This window comes from Caloenas nicobarica, chromosome 3 (assembly GCF_036013445.1).
Source record: "Caloenas nicobarica isolate bCalNic1 chromosome 3, bCalNic1.hap1, whole genome shotgun sequence".
In the NCBI taxonomy this organism is placed as follows: Eukaryota; Metazoa; Chordata; class Aves; order Columbiformes; family Columbidae; genus Caloenas; species Caloenas nicobarica.
In genome coordinates, this window is record NC_088247.1 from 57,958,549 (window position 1) to 57,971,269 (window position 12,721).

The 12,721-nt window shown below is 38.8% G+C and overlaps 1 protein-coding gene across 2 annotated transcripts in view; it reads right to left on the reverse strand.

The window, feature by feature from the left end:
- The window catches only part of ARHGAP18 (Rho GTPase activating protein 18), an 88,469-nt gene that overhangs the window by 40,265 nt on the left and 35,483 nt on the right, over positions 1-12,721 (reverse strand). For both annotated transcript variants that reach the window (XM_065632145.1, XM_065632144.1), the window contains exons 5-8: positions 8,777-8,946; positions 6,398-6,563; positions 3,594-3,685; positions 904-981 (exon numbers count right to left, since the gene is read on the reverse strand). In XM_065632145.1, coding sequence (XP_065488217.1) covers positions 904-981; positions 3,594-3,685; positions 6,398-6,563; positions 8,777-8,946 — 506 coding nt within the window. The remainder of the gene's footprint in view (positions 1-903; positions 982-3,593; positions 3,686-6,397; positions 6,564-8,776; positions 8,947-12,721) is intronic.

The following is a 12,721-nucleotide window of genomic DNA, read 5'->3' on the forward strand; positions in this document are numbered from 1 at the left end:
ACAAAATAACTCCAAAAACATTCCAGTATACAGAACTGATGAAAAGCAGAAAATAAAGAATGGAGGAAAACTGTAAAAAAAATAATATCTTAGTTACTGGTAAATAAACAAAGCCAATTTCCATAATATTCCCCTCTTTCATTTATTTCTAATGAACCAGCTGCAGGACTGAGTTCTACACAACAGAGGCTGGCAGACGTCTTCAAACAGCTGAATCCACTTAAATGGTCCCTTCTGTTTAGAATTTAAGGCCAGTTCAGACATCTTTTTAACACATTGACTCTTAGCGTGAATTATACTGTGTATTCAGTTTCCTGCATTAAAGCAAATACCAGGGAAGAGTCTGCATGCAATTGGCACTCGCTCTGCAAAGTGTCGGTGAGTACAGACGTGCCTAACAAGATTGTGCTTAGTGAGCTGAGTAGTTATATTGCTGTTCATAAAAATAAATGTGAGATGTTCTTCAGGGCATGCTGGCTGCCTTGGCCTGTAACACAGGTTAAGTCCAGCTGTTAAAATAGGCTCACAATGCCAGAGAAAAGCTTCCTCCTGGGGTAGGAAGACTGTGTATGAACTGCTCAAATGCTTACGCTGGTTCAGGGAAAATGCAAAAGGCTAGAAAGCTCGTGCCAAGAATTAATGAGATTTTGGCACAACTGAATTTGAAATGTAGCCTTGACTCTTCTCCAAACTCTTCACTCCAGTCTTCTCCCCAGAACTACCTTGGATGAAACCATCAGCTTCCAGGCTAATGTAACTCAGTTTTCTTTGTAAAGAGATTTTGCTTTCTGCTTTTGAAAATTTTCAGAACAACCTGAGATTAAAATATATTTCCACAACAACATAAAATCAGCAAGCACAGGTAAGCTTTTGAGGATGATGAGAATCTGTGCAATGTTTTACCTTTATCCTTGTTGCAACTCCTGGTATTCTAAGAAGTCCTTCTGTTTCCAGAGTTGCCTCTTCTATCTGGGCAATCAGCTGTCAAACACAAAGCAAACTGCATGAATGAAGATGCCAATTAAAAATTACTGGTACATAGTTCTGATATAATGGAGCTTTTATGTATGTATGCATGTATTCATGTATTTGTGCATGCACATATGTAACAAGCAGACACACACAGTTTATGAATGGATTACAGTTGCTGTAGGTGTAGCAAAAAAACCTTTAATATGGCTCTTACCTCTTTTATGAACATTATTAAAGGAGAGTTTGTCTGTTTTATTAAAAAAAATGTATTTTTTTAGATCTCCTTCAGAGACTGAAGCAGTTTTTTTCCAAAATTACTCTGTCTTCAAAAATAAATCCCAATTACTACCCTTGTTAAAATGTCTCTGAATCAAAACAATTAAGGTAACATTAGAGACACAGTACTGACTTTCTCACAAATACTCTTTTTTATAACTTTACCAGAGATCTAAGTACTTTCAGGCTTTAAGGAAGCTTCAGTTTTGAAAATACTGGCATTCTCGTAACAAACTCAAGAGTTTGCAATCCTACGTATGGCTTAGATCAATTAGTAGAAATTCCGTAAAAGTACTTTAAACACGTATCATAAATTCTGTTTCTCTAAAAGATATGACTAGAAGTATCCACCGAAGGATGGACCTAAGAGTACTCAAAAGAAATTTGTAAATGTCAAAAGCTGATGACATCATTTTAGCACAAACGGTTCTCACAATGTTTAACTAGGGCAGTGCCTTTGTCGCACACCTTCCTGTGCCAGCTCTTGAGTAAGAAAAGCTATGCAACACAGTTGTGCTTTCTCTAGTCACAGAAATTAAAGGGGGTTTACCTACCACTGTATTTATGTACCTGATAAATGCCATAAAAACAAGATCAGACAGGAAAATCCACAAGGTTAGAAAACAGGAAAATCCACAAGGTTAGAAAACCGAAAAAGAGGAAAAAAAAAAAGAAAGTGCTCACTGACCACATCCAACTCTCACCATACCTGCCTTACACCAGAGCAGCGGCTGACACTCTTGTCTGCCAGACACACAGACGTTGTGGGATTTGTGATTGTGTGATTTGTCACCATCACCACATCTGCGAGGAGACAAGGTCTGGCGGCACTGCCGGCGGCCACAACTCCTTTGCGCACGCTCACTCACAAGTGGCCCCTTGGCAGGCAGTGAGAGGTGGCCACTGGCCACCACCAGCCTCCTGCCTGCCTACGGGAAATCCCCTCGTCATCTCTACCAGGGCTGCTTTGCATGGCGTCATTAGCAGGCCAGAGACCTGAATTACTATCAGCAGAAACTTCTGTTGGAGATACATGGAATGGTATTACCCTCAGATTTTCCAGATGGAAAACTCCTAGGCTAGATGATGTCATTATCTTTAACTGCAATTCCTCAATGAAATAAAAACTATGTGTATTTTTATTAAAATATTTTGTTTCATGTCAGTGACAACCAAGGTACATTTAAAAAGCAGTATGCACAAAGATGTTCTTTCTTGCACTTTTTATAAATCTCCTATTCTTGGAAAGCACATGCTGTAGAGAATAGGTAGAAGAGATGGGAAACTTTTTATTTTCATATTCTCATTTAAAAAAAAATTGTATTTCAAACGATGTTGGTACCTTACAAAACAAATCACATCCATGAGCTAGAAATGTTTATGTAGAATTTTCTTCCTGAAGAACTATGCTTACTGTGTTGCTAGAACAGCATAGTTATCAATCACTTTTTGTCATTTGATTTCTTTTTTTCCTGATAGCATCTTTCCCAGAAATGTATTTTTATGATCCCGAGGAATTAATTTCTGGCATGAATGACACAGCAATAGTTTTGAGAGAGTGATGCAAAACTACATTGAGTTTTCTGTTTCTTGAAAAATAACTTAACAAGCAGGTTCCCAAACCTACCGAAACAGTGATGACACAGCACTGAGTTTCTGTCAGTGTTAGGACAGGTCCACACACTGTGGTCTCTCCCTTCACATGCAATGAGATCTGCTACACATAGCTAGTAAACCCAGGGTATCCATCATCTTTCCTATTATCTAGTGTGACATGAAACAGGCCAACACATCCCCTCACACACTAAAGCAACAAATCTTCTGGAAAAGGCTGCTGCTGCCACCACCAGAGGCAGTTATCCAGCCAGCTGCCTTGTGGCCCAAATCATTTCTGAAAGAAAACCACTTTCTAGAAAGGTTGGTTCAGTCTGTGGGCCATGGATTGAGAATTTCCACAGAATTTCAAGTTATTTGCTCTGAAAAGAATAAAGGGCAGCCCTACCGATAATGAAAGTCACACCACCTTTATGAACTGGAATTTGGCTGCAGTGGGTTCTTACGCTGATTGTCAGTTTCCACAGGCTTAGTAGTAAACTTGCCTAAATCACTGAGACCAGAAAAAACCCAAACTTTATTCCTTTAACTTAAAATATATCCGATACAAAGCAAAGTATCACATTTACTAAATTAGTAAGTAAAGCTGAAAATAGAAGTTACAATACCTTTGATTGATTAGAGTAATATACTGAAAACTGTGCTACAGGAAGCAAATAAATCCATGACAACATGTTACTTGTTTGTCATCTGCAGGTATGTAACAAGTTGACTTGTTCATGCCTATTTACCTTTTGAAAAATCAGTGGGATCTTGGTTCCTGGCACCTTCTTCTGATCCTGTTCCAGTAAAACTGACAGTGGGACACCAAACAAGCCAGAGTCTGAAGAATAAAGCAAAAGAAATGGAGATACTATCCACATCTGTGTCAGTACATGTGATAATGGCATAAAACCACATTTTTTAAGCAATAAGCCTATTCAATACAGTCAGAGCTATTGACCTTTTGTTCAAAGTGTTTGAATGTCTTCGTCAATCAAGTTATTACACAAAGCATTCTGGCTAAAAGGATTCATTCATCACTTCCTTCATCCATTAATCAGGAGTCTTCTGGTTCGACTTCAAATTGCCATCCACATATTCTGCAGTACAGTGAGGCAAACTGCATAAATGAACCATCTGCATCGTTCTGGTTTGCAGAATGGGTCTGCTGATAACGCTGCAATGCAGATCTTCATCACTCAATGCAAGTTATTATAGTTAAGATGCAAATGGCATGAGTAAAATATCCAGAAATTTGGCTACTAAAATGAGACAGATGTAATTATCACCCAGAGTTACTCTGAGCACTTCTCTCTGGGAGGGTTTTTAAAGAAGAGCTTTTCGACTCCTGTGCTTTTGCATTATACAACACTGGCAGGAAAGCAAGATCACTGTCTTGCCAAACGTGTTCTGCCTTTTTTTTTCTTCTTTTTTTAAAATAAAAGCAAAAGTATAGTTAAGTCTTGGTTAGAAAATGGCCTTTACAATAATGCTAAGGCAATGCAAATTTAGAAAAATGGAATCTAGTCTCAGTTAATCTAGCCCTGATGCAAAACTAGCCTTAGTCTTCAACTAAATGGGACTCCTGGGTATTTATGGCCCAGTTGAACAGAAGTAAATGACCATTAAGAGGGAGCTATATTAGTAACTACTAACCCAAAGTTTGCTGACATAGAACTTCTCTGTCAGAAGTACTGATAATTGCTGCATGTGCAACTTTTCTGCAACGGCACATAACGCTACATATAGCTAAAAACCCCTGCCTGGGATGTTGCCATGCTAATATTGAGCACAGCACAGCTGTAATTACTAAAAAGATGTCAGCCCTTGAGGGAATGAGATATATGTCAAATAAACATCAGTTTCAGTGCCAAATTGGGGAGATCTTATGTCTCTATCAGCATAAAAAGTCTCCCTATAAAATATGTAGAGACTCATACATGCATTCAATTTCCATACTCCATAGTTTTATCACCTTGAAGATCTTGCCAATAATAAAAGTTTCTACTGGGATGAAGCTGGAGAAGCAAACTGTAGGAGGTCAACAGAAAGGCAAGGCTGGGCACACCACGACAGTCCACAGAAGAGTCATGTTTCCACCATCTTTACATTCTCAAACACAAAGGGGAGCAGCCAATAGATCCATCATTGTATGAATCAACTGCCCAAACACTTCAGGAGTCAAGAGGTGAGAATCAGGTGGAGCAACAAGGCACTGAAGGCATTACATTGCTAAAGCAGATTTGTTTGGCAGAAAGGGTGACATGTCACTGTCTATTTCCTACACATTTCCATGAGTCTAGCCCATCTTTTTTAAACTGGGCAAAACCAGGTTTTTCGATCAATCCAGTGTTTTTCATGACTGCCTGTCATTTAGATAATAATGCTATGAGTGAAATTCAATTAACAATAGATTTGGTGAAAAAAATCAATTAAAACTAAGACCCAAAATACAAGAGAAGAATGTGTTTTGTCTCTGTTTATTAGTGAAACCACAAGCACTTCTGCAAGGAGAAAATGCATTTAAGGGATCAAGGTTTCACAGATGTTTCCATGTATGCCTTTTGCACTTTAAGAGTTATTTTCTACTACTGTAAACTGAAGAGCATATTCTAAAGAATCTATTGTACTTTGCAATATATGTTTCAACTCTCTCTGTTGCTTTCAATTATTTAAAGTGAGCTATTGCACTGTCACATTCACTGAACCTTGACAACAAGGTTTTGGGCAAAGCAAGCTCTTGATTAACTGGTAACACATTTCAAGCTCTTGTAACGCATTTAGCAGAAGCCAGAAATACAGAAAACAAACAAAGCACTGAAAACCTCTAGCATCTTGAAACTGGTTTCCATGTGTCCTATGTTCCCGAGAAAAGCGCTGTGATTATACATGTGCTCCCATGGCTTGCAGAGCATAATGACACGTTGCAGCTGTCTCAACATCCTCTTCAACAGCCCACATCTTCCACTTAGTATTATGTCATTCAGCATAAAAACTCCATTATGGCCTGAGTACATACTAGATGGCAAGGCCTATGTGACACAGAAAAGTTTGTACCAGATAGAAGACGAAAGCAGGTGGCAAACGCTGCCACAGCTTCTCCAGGCAAGGGTAATAAAAGCAAAAAAGTCAAGTAGAAGTAGCACAGTACCTACCTCCAGAAAAGCAGGAAAAGAATACCCACAAAAAGCACATACACATGTCTTCCCAGGGAATATATCAGCACATACAAACTTCTGTGAAGCAATTCTTCCTGCACAGCATACTACTAAGATAGTTCCCCTTCTTCACACCTTGGTTTATCTGTTGAGTGACTGACCTGAGTTTGAACTTTAGATGGAGAGCACGGTCCCATAGCTGGAGTGGCTATGTGCATGACCTTGCTGAAAGTGTGCTTTGAGTTAAGGCATATAATAACATGCTGCTCAGGACCTACATTATTATTTATATATTGATATAAATTTTCTGCTGGAAAATCATAAAGAACCAGATGCGTCTGTTTTGTGGGATTAAACCAGATCCATTTGGTTCAGAATATGAAACACCAACTCACCTCTGGTTTTGATTTTTACGGCTTTTTGCTGCTTGAATTCTGTCCCAAGTATGTCATAGAGAGCAGTTAATTCAATCAGTGCTAAAGAATAGACTTTCTTCATATCCTGAGGGGCCAGGTCACCAATCTTTGTGGTACCTGTTTTGTCCTTCGGCAGCCTGAAATTCTAAAAGGAGAGATTTGCAGCAGAGTGAATAATCCAAGTCATAACAAATTATTTAGCTCAAAGGTTGTGCTTCTTTCAGGGCACAACCTTTCATCATGAAGCCTGCTGTTACTGAATAAATCACAGGAGAATCCTCCAAATAGGCTGAGCAGCAGATGGTCTTAAAATCAGAGGAGAAATTAGGTTCCTAGTGACTTCTGGAGGTCATTTAATCGAACTGCCTGCTCAAAGTCTGATCAAGTTGCTTGTTGTGTTGTCCAGCTGAATTCTGAAAACTTCCAAAAACCTCTGTGGGTGTTCATTTGAATGCTTAATGCTCTCATGGGGAATTCTTTTCTTTGCAAAACAGAATTTCCTTTGTAGTCACTTCTGTCCATTGCCTCTTGTCCTTCTGCTGTGCGCCTCCAAGAATATTCTGGCTTTATCTTGCTTGTAACCCCTTCCCACCCCGCTACATCCACCTTGTGCATCCTTTTGCAATTGACAGTGGTGGAAATAGCTGTCCATGAGCAATCCTACACATGTACAATTGAGACAGAAATCCCTGTGCACTTACACATACAAAATAACATATTTGGCTGCCATATAAATAATACTAAAGGGGTTCCCTTCTTAGGGAAAGGGGATCCTCAGTTATGGCTCATTTTTATGGCACTAAATGCTCAGAAGCTGCAGTCAGAGACCAATATAAGGAACGGAGCTGAGATGGTGAGAGAGAGGGACTTCCCAACTCACAGAGCTTTCTAACTCCATTTCTCACCAGCAGGCTTCTAAGAAAGAGTCTTGCTCATGCCTGACGTTAGGAGTGTGCATGACTCAAAGCAGGAAGGTTGACAAGACTTTCTGCCATTTGGAAAGACAAATTATACTCCAGAATTATTATCTCATCCTGTACAGATCCAGCAATAGCACAGCTGAATTGGTGGCTATGGTAGATAACAACAATGGCACATAGCGAAACATAAACATAATTTACAAATTGTAGATTTATACTTAGTCTCCCACCTTGAGTTTCATTGACTTGCACAAACATGTATGTTTAAAAATAGCTGCCAGTGATGAAGGTGTAACAAATACAAATTGTAGATTTAAATAGGTAACTCCCTTCCTTTTCCTATCATTTTGCCACTCCTTTTACCACTGAAGGAGAAAACCCACAGCCATGTCTTTGAGCAATCCTTCCTAAGCCTCACTAAAAGTATAACTAAAGTATGTAGTATGCATACATATGTATGCATATACACAGAAGTTAGACAATAGCTATCATTTCTTTGTTATAAGCTGCATTAGAGAAACGTGACTCAAACACTTTAGAATCCATTTCTAAATATTCATTAGTGTCTAGTTTATAATGTTTAAACTAGGATACATGGGGTAATTACTATTTGAAGAACTGCACGTGTCCTTATCTAAATTAAGTGTTTGAAGAACTATGAAACATTATTACTTCAGACATTATGTTTACTCAGACATGTTTGCACACACTGTTAGGAAAAAAACCAGACATTTTTCACACCAGCCATTATTTTACAGGTCATACTTAACTGCATGTTCACGAACTGTTAGAGATCCTCAAAGACATGCCTGAGGATCAACAACAAAATGCCTTAGAGGATTTTTTTTTTCTATTTATTTGGATTCATTCAGAATGAGTCAGAGTCATTTTTATTTAAGAGTTGGAAAATAAAACTGAGTACAAACTAATCTTTAATTTCCTGCCACTTGACTTTAGACTTCTATAGACTGTTCTGTTCTTCTCACCCCTCACCTATCTGCATGGGATAACTGCACAAGGTTTCTGCAGGCATCCACCAGTCCTTTTTAAATGACGACAGAGATTTTCATTACAGAGGTAAAACATCTCACCTCAGATAACAGGAAAAGGGGCTGTAAACAGATGAAGCAAGGACACAGTTTTGAGTACAACTACCACTAAGCCACTATTCTAGCTTAATATTATTAGTCCATTATTGCTTACACATAAAGTACATCTTGCCAGAAAGATAATGACATAAATAGGCCTAAAAGTAGTTACTTCCATGTTATTGAGAGTACTGATCCCAAAAATGAGTTATCTTGAGAAGGTCTATCTCCACGAAGTTGGATCTGACAACATTCTTCTAAGCACAATTCACTCACTAGCAGATAAATATCATCCAAACAGTACCACTAGCAAAAAAAAAGAATTAGAGCAATAGATAAGAAACACCTACCGGGAGAAGAGTGTTACCCCCTCCACCCTTGCACATTTTGCCTGCTGAGCTGTCTTTGAGATTAGCTGCCTGTTCTGCAAATGATATCTCCAAATTGATGTCAGTGTCCGAAAACGGCATGTCTTCGAGCAGGCTCTTCTGCTCATCTATTCCAAGACTGAACTTTGGACCTGAAAACAGAGTAGAAAAACCAATCATCATCATAGCAGCACAACTGAGCATGACAGATAAGTTTAAAACCAAGTATTAATAGAAGTTAATGCTGTGCAAGGGATGGACTTTCTGGTTGCAAATTCACCGATTTCTGCATTTTTTATGTCAATTGAAAATTTAGCTTCCTACAAGGGTTCATCTTTTGTAGTTTTTCATTAATAGTTCTGCCAAGGCATGGGGTTTTCTCCTTTTTATCTGTTATGAAAAGATATAGCAATCCACCTCAAACAAACAGCAGATTCCCAGCATCTTCCAGAGCCAAACAGCTTTAGCATCAAAAGTTTCTTGCCAACAAACATTTTCCCACCTCAAAGACTGTAACATCCAGCAACCAAAACAGCAACTCTTTTTGCTGTTAAAATTTCAAAAGCAAAAGAGAATGTTTCCTTTATGATCCAAAGCATTAACATTTTGGAATAACACGGAGTACACAGATCATGCTGTTGTTCCAACATTCCTGTCCTCACCTCAGTCTAAAGAGTCTAGATTCCTCAATACTGTTTGGACATGTTTCCATGATACTGGGAAGAACTAAGTACACAACAATGCCCTTACTTCTCTTTCTTTGTTCCTTAAAGGAATCAAAAAAATTCAGAACTTTTTTTTTTTTAAAAAAAAGAAGAAAAAAAGGGAAAGGCAGTTCTAGTTCTGCTTTTCGAAAAAGAAGAAGTCTAATGTCATAGGCAATCAGCCATGAGCTAAGGAGAACCATGAGTAGTGCATATGCTTTGGTATAAGAATATTACGTAACATAATAGATGAATGTCTTTACACCACTGTGGTAAATTTTTGTGTGGCCTGGAATAACTATGCTAAGCCAAGCCAAAAAAAAATTTCCAGAAAATAGTTACAGCTACAGCAACATTTGACTTTAAAGCAGTGGAAAGGCTGCAGATGGCGTGATTGAGAGAAGGCGACAGGGAAGTGCTGCTCTACATGGATACTTCCAGTGGTCTGCAAAAGTGCTGAACTGTAAGCACACAAACCAAACAACATACAAAGCATTGAGCTGGAAAAAAAGAAAAAAACTACATAAACTCAAAAATTCTTCTGAATTCTATCTGCGTCTAACTGAAAGACACAAAACCAAGACTAGTCTCTGATGTTCTTTAGAGTGAGTCCTGAAAATGACCTCGGTCTGCCAGGGCCAAACTCGAGGGACCCGATAGACAAGTAAGTGGCTGCAGCCACCACAGCCACTCTCGGGTAGGGCACAGAGCTTTACACAACCACTCCCAGGTCTGTGTAATTGATCTAGAGGTCAGACACTTGCAGAGAGAAAGAAGGTGGATTTGAGGTAACACTTTGACTCTACCAAGCAATGCTGTGAGAAGTAGAACAAAACATTTCCTAATTTTGCCTGTTGCATGTGTTTACTCATGACTTGCTCTTTCCAGAGTGTCTTCTGCTCACTTTCCATAGACCCTGAAAGAAGCCTGAGGCACATGCTAAAGACTAAGTTGATCCTGAAACCAGAGCTGGTCCTTCTGGTAAAGAGATACACTAGACCTCAGTAACCAAACATATGCAGGGTCAAATTCATCCCTGGTTTCAACATTTGGCCTCCCTGTGTGTATATCTGTATGTATCATGTAAACTGTTTAATGCACCCTCCCCTCAAGACTTTTGTCATGCTAATGTGGCCTATATGTGACCTACATGCTTCCTACCAGCCTGGGAGGGCTCTGATGTTAACAAACAATAAAGTAGCAGCTCCTATTTCAGTCCACATCCAAGGGTGCTGAGTACCGCAAATGTCTTGGTAATGCTGCGCACATTTTAAAGGTCTGGAAATGCTGCTGTGGTGGGAATTTTCTTCCTGGTCATATAGCTTTGCTCCTCTTGTTGTGCATTCATTGACTAGGAAGCAGCTGTAAGAGGAAGCAGCCTTGGTGTTCTGCCAAATACATGCAATATTTCCTGAGAGAAATGCAAGTGTGATATAGAAAAACGTAAACATCGTCTGTCAGGATGTGGAAACTGTATTTTACATAACTCTTGGACCCTGTCCTTGGTTCACAGTGCTATGTAAAGATCACATAAAATGATGGGAATTCTGATGGGGTGGAGGTTACGTCTTGGGTTTCTTTTTAACAGGACATGGAAATATCGCAACTGTCAACCTTGCTAGTTTTGCTACAGAACCCAGAGTACAGCCTGATGGAGGTATGCTGATAGATCTTAATTATAATTGGAAAGTTAGAATGGCTGATTTTTTTTTTTACTGACAAAGCGTTTCTCCAAAATGCTAACCCATATATAATTTTAAATAGAAAATATAAAACTTTGCAATCTTTTCACTCACACTTTCTTAGTCCAGCCACAGATTCCTCATTTATCATGTAAAATGAAAAGCAGAAACAAACTCTTTAATTAAAATATACAACCACATTTCAGTCTTTTTCCCTATCAAGAAGGAAACATTACAGCTCTTTTCCCTTGTGTTATACATGGTACACGCAATTCTTTTATCCGTTTGCTAGTTCATTATGCTTTGAGGTTGCCCTTCTACAGAGGTTTTATCTAACATTCTTCCCTTGTAGCTAATCCTGCGTGTTCAGGACAACTGCAGTCCTACAGTAAACTGACTTCTGCTGCTTCCCTGTTTAAGGTAATGAGTATTTAACTTTTCAGCTGCTTTATTCTTTCCTTTTTATTTCTTGAGATGTCTCAACCAACACGGTTATTTACTCCTTTTCACAGGCATCCAAAGATAATAACGTTTTTCTTCTGTAGCTGTTGAACATATTGCTAGCTTTGCAGGTCTTTAATGAGTGTTACAGACTGTTAAAATGATAACATCTTTTGACAGCTTAATACACGACTTCGAATTTTCTTTTCATTTCCTGCAGACACATTCTCTACCTACATGAAACAAAGAGGCACTTAAAGCCAGTAAGTGAGCGTCCTTCCAAAAAACCTCAAATGTACATTTACCAACAAAAAAAACATCTTAGGAACTCATTGAACTGTTCTGTTTCAGCAGGAGCAGGCGAATAAAAACTTAATGGCTTTGTATTATTCCCTGAGTTTGCTTCCACTCTTTAGGCAAGAATCCAAGTGTGTCAGACTGGCAAGAAAGGAGCAGTGAGCACAGGTTCACACAGCCCATGTATGCTCTAAGGGCAAACCATTATCATCTTCAGTCTGGCAGAAGCACTTGGGAAAGCAGCATTCAAATACCAAATTAGGAACAGAGCCATCACCTTTGGAGAAGAGCAAGAGTCAGTCACTCTAACAGTTTTAAAACATCTCAATTTAAGCTTTGGATTTTTTTATAAATGTCCGAGATTATATTAATATTTTCCAGGTAAACTGGTATTACTTCTCTGTCAAAGAGGGTTTCCATTTTAAAATAATGTCTTTGGATTTAGATTTCATAAATACTTGGTATCTCCAAAACATCAGGCATTATTTTCTTCTTGCCTTAAATTCATTCCCTGTATAACACTAATCTGCTCGTCATTCTGGAGGTAAGATCACAGCACAGCACTCAAACAGGTGCAGTGCTGTTAACACCGTCAAACTTGCCGGGTTTGACTGCAAACTGAACTGATTTTTTTCTTCCTGCTCCAATCTTGGGAGCAAAGCCCATTTTTGCATGTTGTATCAGGATGTAAGCAGAATGCATTTGCCATCCACATTGCAATCTGTGCTGGGGAGCACTAGCATATGTGATTTGCCTTTCAGAACTTCCCATTTCTGAAGAGTTCCATCAGGACCACTGGAAAA